The 14,676-nt window shown below is 44.7% G+C and overlaps 1 protein-coding gene across 2 annotated transcripts in view; it reads left to right on the forward strand.

Annotated features, from left to right (window-relative positions):
- Positions 1 to 477: 477 nt before the first annotated feature.
- LOC147430794 (zinc finger (CCCH type) helicase family protein) overlaps positions 478 to 14,676 on the forward strand; it is a 105,756-nt gene continuing 91,557 nt past the window's right edge. For both annotated transcript variants that reach the window (XM_086493352.1, XM_086493353.1), the window contains exon 1: positions 478 to 672. In XM_086493352.1, the coding sequence (XP_086349478.1) occupies positions 519 to 672 (154 nt within the window). In that variant the 5' untranslated portion in view covers positions 478 to 518. The remainder of the gene's footprint in view (positions 673 to 14,676) is intronic.

Raw genomic sequence — 14,676 nt, forward strand, 5'->3', positions numbered from 1 at the left:
ATTTTTCCTCCTTTGGATCCCTACGTCTGTGGCCGATTTGCCAGCTTAACCATTATTCTAGCTTTTTCTCCCCTGACACTTCCCCATATTAAATGATCAGTTTAACATAAGAAAATCATTTAGGAGAATTAGATATTAGTTATTATGATAGGTGCATTAGCTCATGACAATTGCATAGCATGCACGGTTTTCACTACTTCACTGTTGATAGTCTACTCCACTGGCCACGTATCCAAATTGTTATCGCCCACATTAGTGAAGGGCATAGTATCTCACGAAAGATCTCCTAAGAGTTTCCCTAAAACCCTTGCCTTGGGGGCAATCAATGGGAGACTACCACGTGGCTTAAGAGTTTCCTTAAAACCCTTGTCTTGGGGGCAATCACTGGCAGACTGCCACGTGGCTTAAAATAGTATTCATACTCCAAACCACACTAGAGGAGAAGTATAAAGAGAGCTTCTATCACCACCCTATGGCCTCCTTCCTTTCCTCATTACCTAACGGAGGAGGAGCTTCGAATGGCCTCGCCTTGCTCTTTACGGCAGCACACAGAAAACGGCGCTTCCATGGCTTCTTCCAGCAAAAACTTACCCGTTCGTCTTCAAAAAAGACGGATTGTGGACAAAGTGCAGCTCAACCGAGTGACCCTTATCGTTGCCAAGACGGGCTCAGGTTTCTTGCTTGATACTTTCTGCTGTGCATACGTTCATAAACATACCTGCAGTAGTTTGTATGTGTGTGTGTGAGAGAGAGAGAGAGAGAGAGAGAGAGAGAGAGAGAGAGAGAGAGAGAGAGAGAGTTATTAACGTCTTCTAGAGGCCGAAGTCGGCCTATGACACAGAAAGTTGTACATGTGTGTGTCCTCTGGGTATCAAGAAAAGAGGACAAAAGTGTTGAAAATAGACGTGTTACAGAATAGAAGAGACTAATATGTGGGTGTAAACATGTGTATGTGGGATGAAGGGGATAGAGCTCTAACTCTAATGGGTGTGGAGCAATATGCATAGGGGAGTACACATGAGAGGTAGATTCTTTGAAAGTTAAGGCTGCCTACGCATAGAGATGCAAACAAGCATATGTATGTGGACACCGACTCTCTCTCTCTCTCTCTCTCTCTCTCACACACACACACACACACACACACACACACACACACACACACACACACACACACACACACACACATGGACGTGACGCACGTGCGCGCACACACACATGCGTGCATTCACGTGCAACCCAAAAAAAAAAGGTGGTGGGAATTTCAAAGTGATGCAACAAAGGTTCAACCAAAAAGGGGCTTGTATGGCATGCAACTAGAAACAACCATGAAACAACTTTGATGCCTACAGAGGTATTATCTACATGAAAGTAGAAATGTTATGTTATGCACCACTAGCAGAGAACCCGACACGACACACAAGAGAATCACTTAATAATATTTCACAACTTTAATATCACAGTTCAATTTGGTCGACACGGCCCAACGTAGTTCCATGTCCAGAGGTATTGGCCCCAAAGAGTGGTGTCCCTTTCGATATTTCTTTTATATTAATGTTTGATTAAAATACAACTCCCACGGGTCCTCGGCTTTTGGACTCTGCGTCCAGATGCTCTGAAGAGTGAGGCTCTTTGCCCTTTTTATTCTTACAAGGGATGCCAAAAGCAGAGCCCCAAAAGCAATTAAACTCAAAGCAAAGAGTTCCAAAAGCAATTGGTCCTCAAAATCTGCCAAAAAAAAGCATCGATGTAAATTTCGAAAATCCGCACAAGCTGCCACGTCATCAGTTAACACAACAAGTGGAATTCCGTACAGTCTGCCACGTTAGCCTGCCAGCATGTTTTGCGGGGGTCCGTATTGTCACAAATCGAGGACGTGGCAGTAGTTGTAACAAACTTGGACACCTCAAGTCTAGATTCTACCGCGACACAACAGAGATTCACTTCAAAACAGTTCACGATTCACACTTGAGTTGACGTGGCCCGGCATAGTTCCGTGCCTAGAGGTAGTGGCCCCAAAGACTGGTGCCCCTTTCGGTATTTCTTTTTGTATTATCTGTGTTCAAAGTAGAAGAGAGTGGGTAGGTGCTCACTCTTAGACTCTGCGTCCATTGCTCTGAGAAGTGAGGCCATGCACACTTATTTATTGTTATAAGGGATGCCCAAAAGTAGAGTCCCAAAAGCATTCAACTTTAAAGGCTTTTAAAAATAAAGCAACTGTCTCATAAACTATCTAAATATCAGTCAACGCTAAAAAAGCAGATTTCCGTACAACTGTCGTGTCAGCCTGTTAGCGGATTTTACGGGACGTTTGTGCAGTACTGCTACATCAGCCTTGCGGATTTTGCGCCAAAAAATCCGAGTTGCCACGTGTCTGTTGTACAGTGAGTGTCCGGGTCTGCTGTTTGTACCTGGGACAGTGCCACGTCACTAGTTTGTGACATACCCCCCTCTTGAAAGCATTGTAATCTCCCTCGATTATGCCTGCAAAACAGACAGAGGCCATAAATTGTCTTAGCAGACACGGAGACGCAGTAGGAACAACACATCTAGCACATGTACCAATCGACAGTCACATCACAGGACATCACAGGATATCACTTGACATCACATGACAAATCACATTCAAAAATCATTCCAAATCTCAGACCACGATTAATCGGCAATGTATTTAGCAATCGCATCTAGATCCAATCGGGACCTCACAGATGTCCGATTGACTAATCCATATTGCAATTATGTCTATAGAGATTTATGAGACCGAAATGCGATTGGACCTCACAGATGCCCGATTTAACTAATCCATATTGCAATCATGTCTATAGAGATTTATGAGACCGAAATGCTGCAGTCATTTTGTCTATCAGTTTCTGCACTCAAACAAGTCAAGTACAAATCAATCAGTATCATTTTCATTATCGGGAATTCCAGTTTATAAAGTCATACAACAGAATACTGTCAGCCCAACAGTATCCCTGAAACCCAAAGGGACATTAGTGACTCTATATCAAAAATCGGGGAAATCTGTTGACAAAGGAGCAGAGTGACTCCCCTCTTGTGCAAACCCGTTGCACTTGTCACGTGACACATCCAACCCTATGTGTCCATGGACAAGCTACAACATGATCAAGGTTTAGTTCAGTCAAGTCAGTTTAGAATAGGAAGTGATCTGGCACTTTTGTGAGTCTGTTCGCAGACCGTGCCTGTCCAAACACTTAGTGTAGATGCATATCCTGTGGTTGCACACAGCATGATCATAAGCATTTCCATCAGAATCCTTCAAGGGAATTTTCCAATGCATTTAGCCTATTTTCCCTATTTTTGACATTTTTCACTTATTATTTTTAAGTGACTTTTGTTGGAAAGTAGGTAGGCAAATTGAGTAAGTTTGTATATAAGCAAACCTAGGCTAGCACTAATTGGCAGAAGAGGCAGCAGGAGCACCTTGCTCAACAGATTCCTTCTTAGCAAGACCAACCCCCGCGACTACTCGCGTTTTCTCCACAGAAGACCTAGCGTTTTTGCATCAGATCAGCCTTGGCGATTTGTGCACAGCAGATCAGCCCCGGCGTCGTCAAGACACAGTAGATCAGCCTAGCGTTTTGCATTTGCAGAACAACCGGCGACAGCAACAGATTTTCAGCCCTAGCATTTTTGCATCTGCATTATACCCCAACGTTTTGCAGATTCTCAGCCTTAGCACTCGCAGAAGAACCCCCGAACCTCGCAGATCTCACCTTCCCACAACAGTTCCTAGCCACACGGTCAATTTCCGCAAGGTTTACAGTTTCAGCCCGGAAAACGCAGATTTCAGCATCTGCGTTTTCAGCGCGTCGTCGTTGCATCGTCGTCATCGATATAGAGTCAGAATTCAGCAGAGATAAAGATTTGCAGATTTCAATCCCTTAGCATTTCCAGGTTTAGCCCGTCTCGTCGTCGTCCTCATCGTCGTTGACATCGTCGGCAAGTCCAAGCATTGTAGAGATTTGTGCAATCATAAGTAGACCGCTCTCGCCATAGCGAGTGGGGCCTTCGAAGGAGGGTTTTACAACGTCTTTGGTGTCGTATTCTCTTCTCTCTCTATCTCTCAGTCTCATACACTTTCACGCACAGTGTTCATTCACTTTGTTTGTGTCCATTGCACTCTCTCACTAAAGGAACGGAAAGCTCTCCCTTCCGTAAGTAAAAGGAATCCTTGAGCACAGTTCGGAGCACTTATCTTGAGCAAAGTTCAAACATTCATTCTGCTGCACCTTACATTGGTATCAGAGCTTTGGCAGTGTTCTGTATCACTCAAGGAAAGAACCACAAGATTTTTTTTTTGCTTTGTTGCGGTCGCACGTAACCCAAGTCCTCTTGGGCGTGTCGATTCCTAATCGTGTTTTTGAAGAGTGACAGGAATTCCAGGAAAGAAGGGCTTGTCCAGCCTCCCCTTGTGCCTCTTTTCACTCATTGAGAGCGGACCGTGCACTTAGCGGCCGGCCAATCGACGTGAGGTGGACAAAAGCAACCTTGGTGTGAGCGCAAGGCCGCCAAGCCCGCGGAAAAGAGCAGAACTCGGGTGAAGAGAAGATCCTTCTCTAACACAGATTGCAAGCGAAAGGACCGCAAGAACCTCAAGAACCTCAAGACCCTCAAGAACCCCAAGAACCAAGACCCCCAAGAACCCAAGTTCCTCGTGAACCTAAGAACCTAAGACCACAAGAACCCACGACTTCAGTGGACGGTCATCACTCGAAGCGGAATGGATACTTCGCTTGGAGGTGATGAGCATGAGAGAGGCGAAGAAGAATTTTCCCCACCAGGAGGTTTTTCCGACCCTCTCCCTTCCCCATCTACTTCAAGGATTGCACTAACTCCTATGAAGGAGTTGCCGCAGTTGTTTATGGACAAGAAGTTAAACCGAAAAGCAGAAATAGAGCGTGAACACGAAGAAAAGATGAGCCATAGAGCATCAATACACATAAAGAGTGGCAGCCATACATCGCGAGAACAAAGAAAGAGAAGCACAATTTGATCGCGAGAACAACGAAAGACAAGCAGAATATGACCACGAGAACAAAGCCATCAAAGAAAAGAGCGACCAACACATGAAAGAATTCTCGCGACTCTTTTCTCAAGTTCAGGCACAGATTCGGGAAAAGGAGACTCTTTCAGTCTCTCCTCCACCAAAGCAAGACACACATGATTTGTATGATGATGATTTGAATGACAATGATTTGCATGATGATAAGCATGATGATTTGAATGACAATGATAAGCATGATGATATGGATGACAATGACAAGCACGATGATTTGCATGATCAAGATGTGATTTCTCACAAACATGATAATTTGCATGAAGATGATGTGATTGTTCACAAGGATGATGAGTTAGTTGATGCTTCTAGCGAAGCTAACCTCGTTGCAGATTCGATCAATCACGAAGGATCGATCTTGGCTCTCGAGCCTAGGTCCAAAGCACCCCCTCAGGAAAAACCGATCTTGGCTCTTGAGCCTAGGTCCAAAGAACCCTCACAAGAAGTATTATCTGTTCGCATGATTGATATGCACGCATTTTACGAGTGTTTCATTTGTGATCGTTTACTGTATTTTAGTCAGCGTCTTTATGTGATCCCTTTTCTAGGCATGACATCTTGTACGTTGCGCACCTTTCACTCATGAATGGGCACAATTGTATGTGGATTGTTCATGAAAAGCTGAAAAGTATGTATGTAAGGAAGTCACATCCCATGTCTCTGCCTTGGCATGACACATTTGTAGAAAGAGCACATAAAAGTAAAGCACCAAGCATGGGCATTTCCGTTGTGAATTGCCACAGTTGATTGCTTTGGATCAAAAGAGAAAGATTCGATCTCATTGTTTGTGTGTGTGGTGAATAGTTTGGCACTCCGTCGCTTTGTTCATCTACCTTGCATGCACACTCTTTGAGGAAGAAAATATTTTTTCCACTCACTTTACATGGAATAGGTATGTTCATGGTTTTGTGTTGGAAATGGTTTCAGGAATTTTCAGCCATGGAGATTCTTGAAGAAGAAAGAAGCATGACACTCGACGAGTTGAAGCATCGAAGGAGCCACAGAAGATTGTCGCTTTCGGCGTGACCCAAAGAAGCAAGCGTTGCAGACCTTTATGAAGTTCAAGTATCGCACGACCAACTATCAGAGTGGGCCGACGAAGAGTCCTTCACAGGATTTTGGATGCTATTGGTGATCTCCCTTGATGCCATACAATTCGGTTCCAGTACCTCACTTTGAAAAGGAGGGGATGTCATGTGACACATCCAACCCTATGTGTCCGTGGACAAGCTACAGCATGATCAGGGTTCAGTTCAGTCAAGTCAGTCTAGAATAGGAAGTGATCTGGCACTTTTGTGAGTGTTCGCAGACCGTGCCTGTCCAGACGCTTAGTGTAGATGCATATCCTTTGGTTGCACACAGCATGATCATAAGCATTCCCATCAGAATCCATCAGAATCCTTCAGGGGAATTTTCCAGTGCATTTGCCTATTTTCCCTATTTTTGACATTTTTCACTTATTATTTTTAAGTGACTTTTGTTGGAAAGTAGGTAGGGCAAATTGAGTAAGTTTGTATATAAGCAAACCTAGGCTAGTACTAATTGGCAGAAGAGGCAGCATGAGCACCTGCTCAACAAGCAACTTCTCAGCAAGACCAACCCCCGCGATTACTCTTGCATTTTCTCCATAGGAGACCTAGCGTTTTTGCATTAGATCAGCCTTGGCAATTTGTGCACAGCAGATTAGCCCCGGCGTCGTCAAGACACAGCAGATCAGCCTAGCGTTTTGCATTTGCAGAACAACCGGCGATAGCAGTAGATTTTCAGCCCTAGCGTTTTTGCATCTGCATTATACCCCAACGTTTTGAAGATTCTCCGCGACGGAACCTCAAGAAACACCAGCGTTTTCAGTTTTCAGCCTTAGCACTCGCAGAAGAACCCCCGAACCTCGCAGATCTCACCTTCCTGCAGCAGTTCCTCGCCGCACGGTCAGTTTCTGCAAGGTTTACAGTTTCAGCCCGGAAAACGCAGATTTCAGCATCTTCGTTTTCAGCGCGTCGTCGTCGCATCGTCGTCATCGACATAGAGTCAGAATTCAGTAGATAAAGATTAGCAGATTTCAGCCCCTTAGCATTTCCAGATTCAGCCTGCGTCTCGTTGTCGTCCTCATCGTCGTCGACATTGTCGGCAAGCCCAAGCATTGTAGAGATTTATGCAATCATAAGTAGACCGCTCTCGCCATAGAGAGTGGGGCCTTCGGAGGAGGGTTTTACAATGTCTCTGGTGTCGTATTCTCTTCTCTCTCTATCTCTCAGTCTCATACACTTTCACGCACAGTGTTCATTCACTTTGTTTGTGTCCATTGCACTCTCTCACTAAAGGAACGGAAGGCTCTCCCTTCCGTAAGTAAAAGGAACCCTTGAGCACAGTTCAGAGCACTCATCTTGAGCAAAGTTCAAACATTCATTCCGCTGCACCTTACAACACTAGATTCGCCATGCTGAAATCGGAGTTCAATCGGAGTAGACTATGTTAATCCGAATGCTTCAAGGTAAAGTTCCACAATCTGAAGAGTATCTGCTAGGTCCTCCTCCTCCATCCACTTCGCATCCAATCCACTTCTATCTTTATGTGCCAGTATCTGTTCTAGAACGAGTATCTCCTCACTTTCCTCCACTTTGGGTTGCTCATCTGGCTCCCCATCATTGGACACATCGCCTTTAAATTTTAAAAGGCTTCAAGAGACTCACATGAAAAGCATTGTGAATTCTCCAAGTATCGGGCAGCTTCAGTCTAAGGGAGACATGTAAGGTGCAGTGTGAATGTTGAACTTTGCTCAAGATGAGTGCTCCGAACTGTGCTCAAGGTTCCTTTTACTTACGGAAGGGAGAGCCTTCCGTTCCTTTAATGAGAGAGTGCAAGTGATCACAAACAAAATGGATAAATACTGTGAATGAAGGTGTATCAGACTGAGAGATAGAGAAAGAAGAATACGACACTAGAATGTTGTCAAACCCTCCTCCAAGGGCCCCACTCTCTATGGCGAGAGCGGTCTACTTATGATTGCACAAATCTCTACAATGCTTGGACTTGCCGAAGATGTCGACGACGATGAGGACGACGACAAGACGGGCTGAAATTTGAAAACGCTAATGGTTGAAATCTGCAAATCTTGTATGTGGTGAATTTTGACTCTGTTGGTGACGATGTCGATGATGACGATGCAACGCCGATGCGCTAAAACCGCAGATACTGAAATCTGCGTTTTCCGGGCTGAAACTGCAAACTTTGCGGAATCTAACCGTGCAACGAGGATCTCCTACGGGAAGGTGAGATCTGCGAGGTTCGGGGGTTCCATTGCGGAGTCTGACTGCTGAAAACTGAAAACGCTAACTGAGGTTCTGTCGCGATGAATCTGCAAAACGCTGAGTTGCTTTGCTGATGCAAAAACGTTGGGGCTGATTTCTGTCTCTGATGAAAAGACGCTATGGATATGATGCTTCTGCTAATGTCGGGGCTGATCTGCAATGCCAAACGCCAAGGCTGGTTCTCCCATGCAAAAACGCTAGGCTTGGTGCTGCTATTCTGCTATTGCCGGGCTGGTCTGCTGTCAAAAACGCCAGGGCTGAGATTGTGTAGTGAGGATCTGCTATAGGAAGGTGAGATCTACGAGGTTCGGGGGTCCTACTGCAGAGTTTGAAAACTGAAAACGATGATGCTAACTGAGGTTCTTTCGCGATGAGTCTGCGAAACACTGAGTTGCTTTGCTAATGCAAAAACCTTAGGGTTGATTGTTACAGACTTGGACACTCCAAGTCAAGAATCAATCGCGATAGCACCAAATAACCACTTCAAAACAATTCACAGATCACAATAGATTTGCACTGGCCCGGCGGAGTTCCGTGCCTAGAGATATTGGCCCCAAAGACTGGCGCCCCTTTCGGTATTTCTTTATGTATTAAAATCAATGCCAGAGTACAAAGAGCGGTTAGGTTTCACTCTCAGACTCTGCGTCCAGATGCTCTGAGAAGTGAGGCCCTCACCGCATATTTAAATGTTACAAGGGATGCCCAAAAGCAGAGCCCCAAAAGCTTGAAAGCAAAAGCAGATTCTCTCTCTCTCTCTCTCAATGAGAGCAACAAAAAGCAATTATGCCTTCTCTCTCTCTATCTTCCAAAGCGTAGCCAAAAGTTGGAATTTGCGTCGCTAAAAAAAAACCAAATTTTTTTTTTCCACCTCCGCGATTTTCGAAAATATCCGTACAGTGCTGACACGTGGCATGGCTGCCTGCTTTTAGGGTTTCCAGCCATTTTAGGGTTTCAGCCAGCAATTAGGATTAGGGTTTCCAGAAATTAGGGTTTTTGCAAAATTAGGGTTTGCAGGATTTTTAGGGTTTCTGGCAGTTTCTGCTGCCGGTAGCCACGTCATCACTTTGTGACACTGATTTCTGTCTCTGATGAAAAAACGCTATGGATCTGATGCTTCTGCTAATGCCGGGGCTGATCTGCAATGCAAAATGCCAAGGCTGGTTCTCCCATGCAAAAACGCTAGGCTTGGTGCTGCTGTTGCTACTCCCGGGCTGGTCTACTGTGCAAAAACGCTAGGGCTGAGATGATCCAAAAAAACGCTAGGTGTTGCAATTTGCAAAACGCTAGGTCTTCTGATGGGGTTCTGCTGAGAAGTTGCCTGTTGAGCAAGGTGCTCTTGCTGCCTCTTCTGCCAGAAAGTGCTAGCTCTGATTTCCTTATATATTATCTTAGGCAAATTGCCGTACCCAGTTCCCAACAAAAGTCACTTAAAAATAATAAGTGAAAAATGTCAAAAATAGGTCTGTGCACTGTAAAAATGCTCTTGATGGGTTCTGATGGAAATCTGATGATCATGCTGTGTGCAACCAGAGGATATGCATCTAATCTAAGTGTCTGGACATGCATGGTCTGCGAACAGACTCACAAAAGTTCCAGATCACTTCCTAATCTAGGCTGAATGAACTAAATTGAACCCATGTCATGAAGTAGCTTGTCCACGTACACATAGGGTTAGATGTGCACGTGACAAGACATGATTTATCTTTAAGAAAGGTCCATAGTATCTCATGCTAAGCTTTGGAAAAAGCCGCTCGTTTCCCTTTTTCTTTCTCAGGCGTGCCTTCTCAAAACGTAAGAGAACCTAATCGCCTTTAATTTCAAATCGCGACGATGTCGATCTGCTGCCTTCTTGTGTCTTTCCTGAGATTTCTCTAAAGCCTCCCAGATGTTGGCAAAAGCAGTGTCCAAGTCCCTCGTGTACTGGTCGGCCTCAAAAATCTTATCTTTTGTGCTTAGGAAGGGGTGAACCTTCGGAGCACCTTCAATAATCTACTTCCCCGTCGAAGAATGGATCGTGTTATTGTAGAGAAATTCCACCAAAGGCAAAAACTTTTCCCATTGAGTCTTCTGATCCGAAATGTAAGACTCAAATAAATCCAGTATGACTGAATTTGCAATCTCAGATTGCCCATCTGTCGGGTGGAAAGATGACGAGAACTGCAACCGTGTGCCAATGTTCTCCCAAATAGCCTTCCAAAACAAACTCATGAATTGGGGGATCTCTGTCAGAGACAATTGTCTGAGGCATGCCATGTAATCTGAATATCTGGGCAATGAACAGTCTCGCTAAATGATCTGGCTTGACTGTTTTCTTCACTGGAATGAAATGAGCTTGCTTGCTAAATCTGTCAATAACAGTCCAGATACCATCGTGCCCACTCTGTGTCTTTGGGAGATCAAAAATGAAATCCATAGCAATACTTTCCCAAGGGGGGGTGGGAATGGGTAAAGGTTGTAACAATCCCTGTGCTTTATGCCTGTCAAACTTGACCTTCTGGCATACCAAGCAACTGCATACAAAATCGTCCACATCCTTCTTGAGTCTCGGCCAAAAGAAGTATCGCTCCACATGTCACAAGACGGGCACCACGTGCCAATATAAAAGAACAGACTGAACAGACTTTTAGCACTTCAATAACAACTGAACTGAAAGAGAGAGACGACACGCGAGTCGGAGTGGCGGAATTCCACCCCAGAGAGTATTGGCCCCAAACCTTGGTGTCACAAGATGGGCACCACGTGCCAATAGAAAAGAACAGACTGAACTGTCACGTGACACATCCAACCCTATGTGTCCGTGGACAAGCTACAACACGACAAGGGTTCAGTCAATCCAGTCAGTCTAGATTTAGAAGTGATCTGGCACTTTTGTGAGTCTGTTCGCAGACCGTGCATGTCCAAACACTAAGTGTAGATGCATATCCTCTGGTTGCACACAGCATGATCATAAGCATTTCCATCAGAATCCATCAAAATCCTTCAGGGGAATTTTCCAGTGCATTTTACCTATTTTTGACATTTTTCACTTATTATTTTTAAGTGACTTTTGTTGGAAAGTAGGTAGGGCAAATTGAGTAAGTATGTATACAAGCAAACCTAGGCTAGCACTAATTGGCAGAAGAGGCAGTAGGAGCACCTCGCTCAACAGGCAACTTCTCAGCAGAACCCCAAGCCCTAGCGTTTTTGCTCCACAGCAACCACCTAGCGTTTTTGGACCAGATCAGCCAGCGTTTTTGCACTTGCAGATTCCGGCGACAGTAGAACATCAGATCAGCCTAGCGTTTTGCATTTGCAAGAAACCCGGCGACAGATTTGCAGATTTTCAGCCCCAGCGTTTTTGCATCTGCACCATAAGCCAACGTTTTGCAGATTCACCGCGACGGAACATCAAGAAACCTCAGTGTTTTCAGTTTTCAGCCTTTAGACCCCACAGATAAAGTCCCGAACCTCACAGATCTCACCTTCCCGCAGCAGTTCCTCGCAGCACGGTCAGTTTCTGCAAGGTTTACAGTTTCAGCGCGTCGTCGTGGCATCGTCGCCATTGACATCGTCACCGACATAGAGTCAGACTTTAGCAGATAAAGATTTACAGATTTCAGTCCTTAGAGTTTTCAGATTTCAGTCCGTCTCGTTGTCGTCCTCATCGTCGTCGACATAGTCGGCAAGTCCAAGCATTGTAGAGATTTGTGCAATCATAAGTAGACCGCTCTCGCCATAGAGAGTGGGGCCCTTGGAGGAGTGGTGTCGTATTCTTCTCTCTCTATCTCTCAGTCTCATGCACCTTCATTCACAGTGTTCATCCACTTTGTTTGTGTCCATTGCACTCTCTCACTAAAGGAACGGAAGGCTTTCCCTTCCGTAAGTAAAAGGAACCTTGAGTACCGTTCGGAGCACTCATCTTGAGCAAAGTTCAAACATTCACTTCCGTTGCATCTAACATTGGTATCAGAGCTTTGGCAGTGTTTTGTATCACTCAAGGAAAGAACCACAAGAACCATATAATTTTTTTGCTTGTTGAGGTCGCACGAACCCGAGTTCGCTTGGGCGGGTCGATTCCTAATCGTGTTTTGAAGAGTGACAGGAATCCCAGGAAAGAAGGGCTTGTCCAGCCTCCCCTTGTGCCTCTTTTCACTCATTGAGAGCGGACCGTGCACTTAGCGGCCGGCCAATCGATGTGAGGTGGGAAAAAGCAACCTTGGTGTGAGCGCAAGGCCGCCAAGGAGTGCTCTTGCGGAAAAGAGCAGAACTCGGGTGAAGAGAAGATCCTTCTCAAACACAGATTGCAAGGGAAAGAAGAACCTTAAGAACCTCAAGAACCTCAAGACCCACAAGAACCCAAGACCACAAGAACCCAAGACTTCAGTGGATGGTCATCACTCGAAGCGGAATGGATACTTCGCTTGGAGGTGACGAGCATGAGAGAGGCGAAGAAGAATTTTCCCCACCAAGAGGTTTTGCCGACCCTCCCCCTTCCCGTTTACGTCAAGGATTGCACTAATTCCTATGGAGGCTTTCAACAAGATGGTGATGGACATGAAGTTAGACCGTGAAGCACGAAAAGCAGAAAGAGAAGCAGACAGAAAGGCATACGAAGAAGAAATGACAGCCATAGAGCGTAAGTACGACTTGGAAGAAAAAGAAAGTCAAGCCAAATTTGATTGCGAGAACCAAGCAAGAAAAGAAAAGAGAGACCAACACATGAAAGAGTTCTTGCGACTCTTCTCTCAAGTGCAGGCACAGATGCAAGAGATTCAGGAGACAGAGACTCTACAAGTCCAAGCATTGTAGAGATTTGTGTAATCATAAGTAGACCGCTCTTGCCATAGAGAGTGGGGCCCTTGGAGGAAGGTTTGACAACATTCTGGTGTCGTATTCTTCTCTCTCTATCTCTCAGTCTCATGCATCTTCATTCACAGTGTTCATCCACTTTGTTTGTGTCCATTGCACTCTCTCACTAAAGGAACGGAAGGGAGGTAAGTAAAAGGAACCTTGAGCACAGTTCGCAGCACTCATCTTGAGCAAAGTTCAAACATTCACTTGTGCTGCACCTAACATGAACAGACTTTTAGCACTTCAATAACAACTGAACTTAGAGAGAGAGAGAGAGAGAGAGAGAGAGAGAGAGAGAGAGAGAGAGAGAGAGAGAGAGAGAGAGAGAGAGAGAGAGTGGAAAAATTATAGTCTTCTTTAAAGCCTGTGCATGCAATGAAGATAAACAAATAGCCGGAATGCCAAACCGTTCATCAAACACACGCAAAAAGTGGAATCGAAATTTGTCTTTCTGATCTAAATCTATCAACTGTGGCAAATCACAATGGAAATGCCGTTGCTTGATGCTCAATCCTTCTTGTGCTCTTACGGATACTGTGAAGAGAAATGGAATGTGGATTCCTTGAATGCAAACATTTTATCTTTTCATGAGTAATCCGCATACATCCGTGCTCATTCATGAGTGAATTGTGTTCATCATACAATATGGCATGCTTATGAAAAGGGAACACATAAAGACTGTGACTAAAATACAGGAAACCGTCACGAATGAAATACTCGAACAATGCGTACTGACTAATCATGCGCATACACAATACTTCTTGTGGGGGCTCCTTAGATCTTGACTCGAGAGCCAAGATCGGTTCTTCGTGATTGATCGAATCTGCAATGAGGTTAGCTTCACTAGAAAAACATCAACTAAACCATCATCTTTGTGAACAATCACGTCTTTATCCTACAAATCATCATCATGTGAATAATCACATCTTTATCATGCAAATTATATGTGTTGTGCTTTGGAGAAGACAAGACTGAGAGAGTCTCCTTCTGATTCTTTTCAATCTTTGCCTGCACATTAGAAATGAGAGATGAAGAATGAACAACTTCCTCCCCACGAATGACAATGGGAGAGTAACTTTTGGCATTGAAAGTGAAAGTATTGGTTGATGGCAGTTTTTAGGGTTTGGAGGAATTTTAGGGTTTCAGCTAGAAATTAGGGTTTCTGCTGTCCGCCACGTCATCACTTTGTGACAGCAAGATATCTCCTTTCAAGGTGTCGGGCTTCGCTCCCGGTATGGACTCTCTCATTACACAAGAGTGCTTTGATGTGTTGTTCATTGTTCAACAAGCGTCTTTCTGCAGGAAAATTGTAGTCTCTTCTCTTTCAGGATGTGATATGCTTTTAGGCATTCGATGGTTTCGTGAGCATAACCCTCTCATTGATGACGTGGCGGACAGCAGAAACCCTAATTTCTAGCTGAAACCCTAAAATTCCTCCAAACCCTAAAATTGCCGGCGCGT

This window comes from Adiantum capillus-veneris, chromosome 21 (assembly GCF_014529385.1).
Source record: "Adiantum capillus-veneris isolate H3 chromosome 21, ASM1452938v2, whole genome shotgun sequence".
Taxonomy (NCBI): Eukaryota; Viridiplantae; Streptophyta; class Polypodiopsida; order Polypodiales; family Pteridaceae; genus Adiantum; species Adiantum capillus-veneris.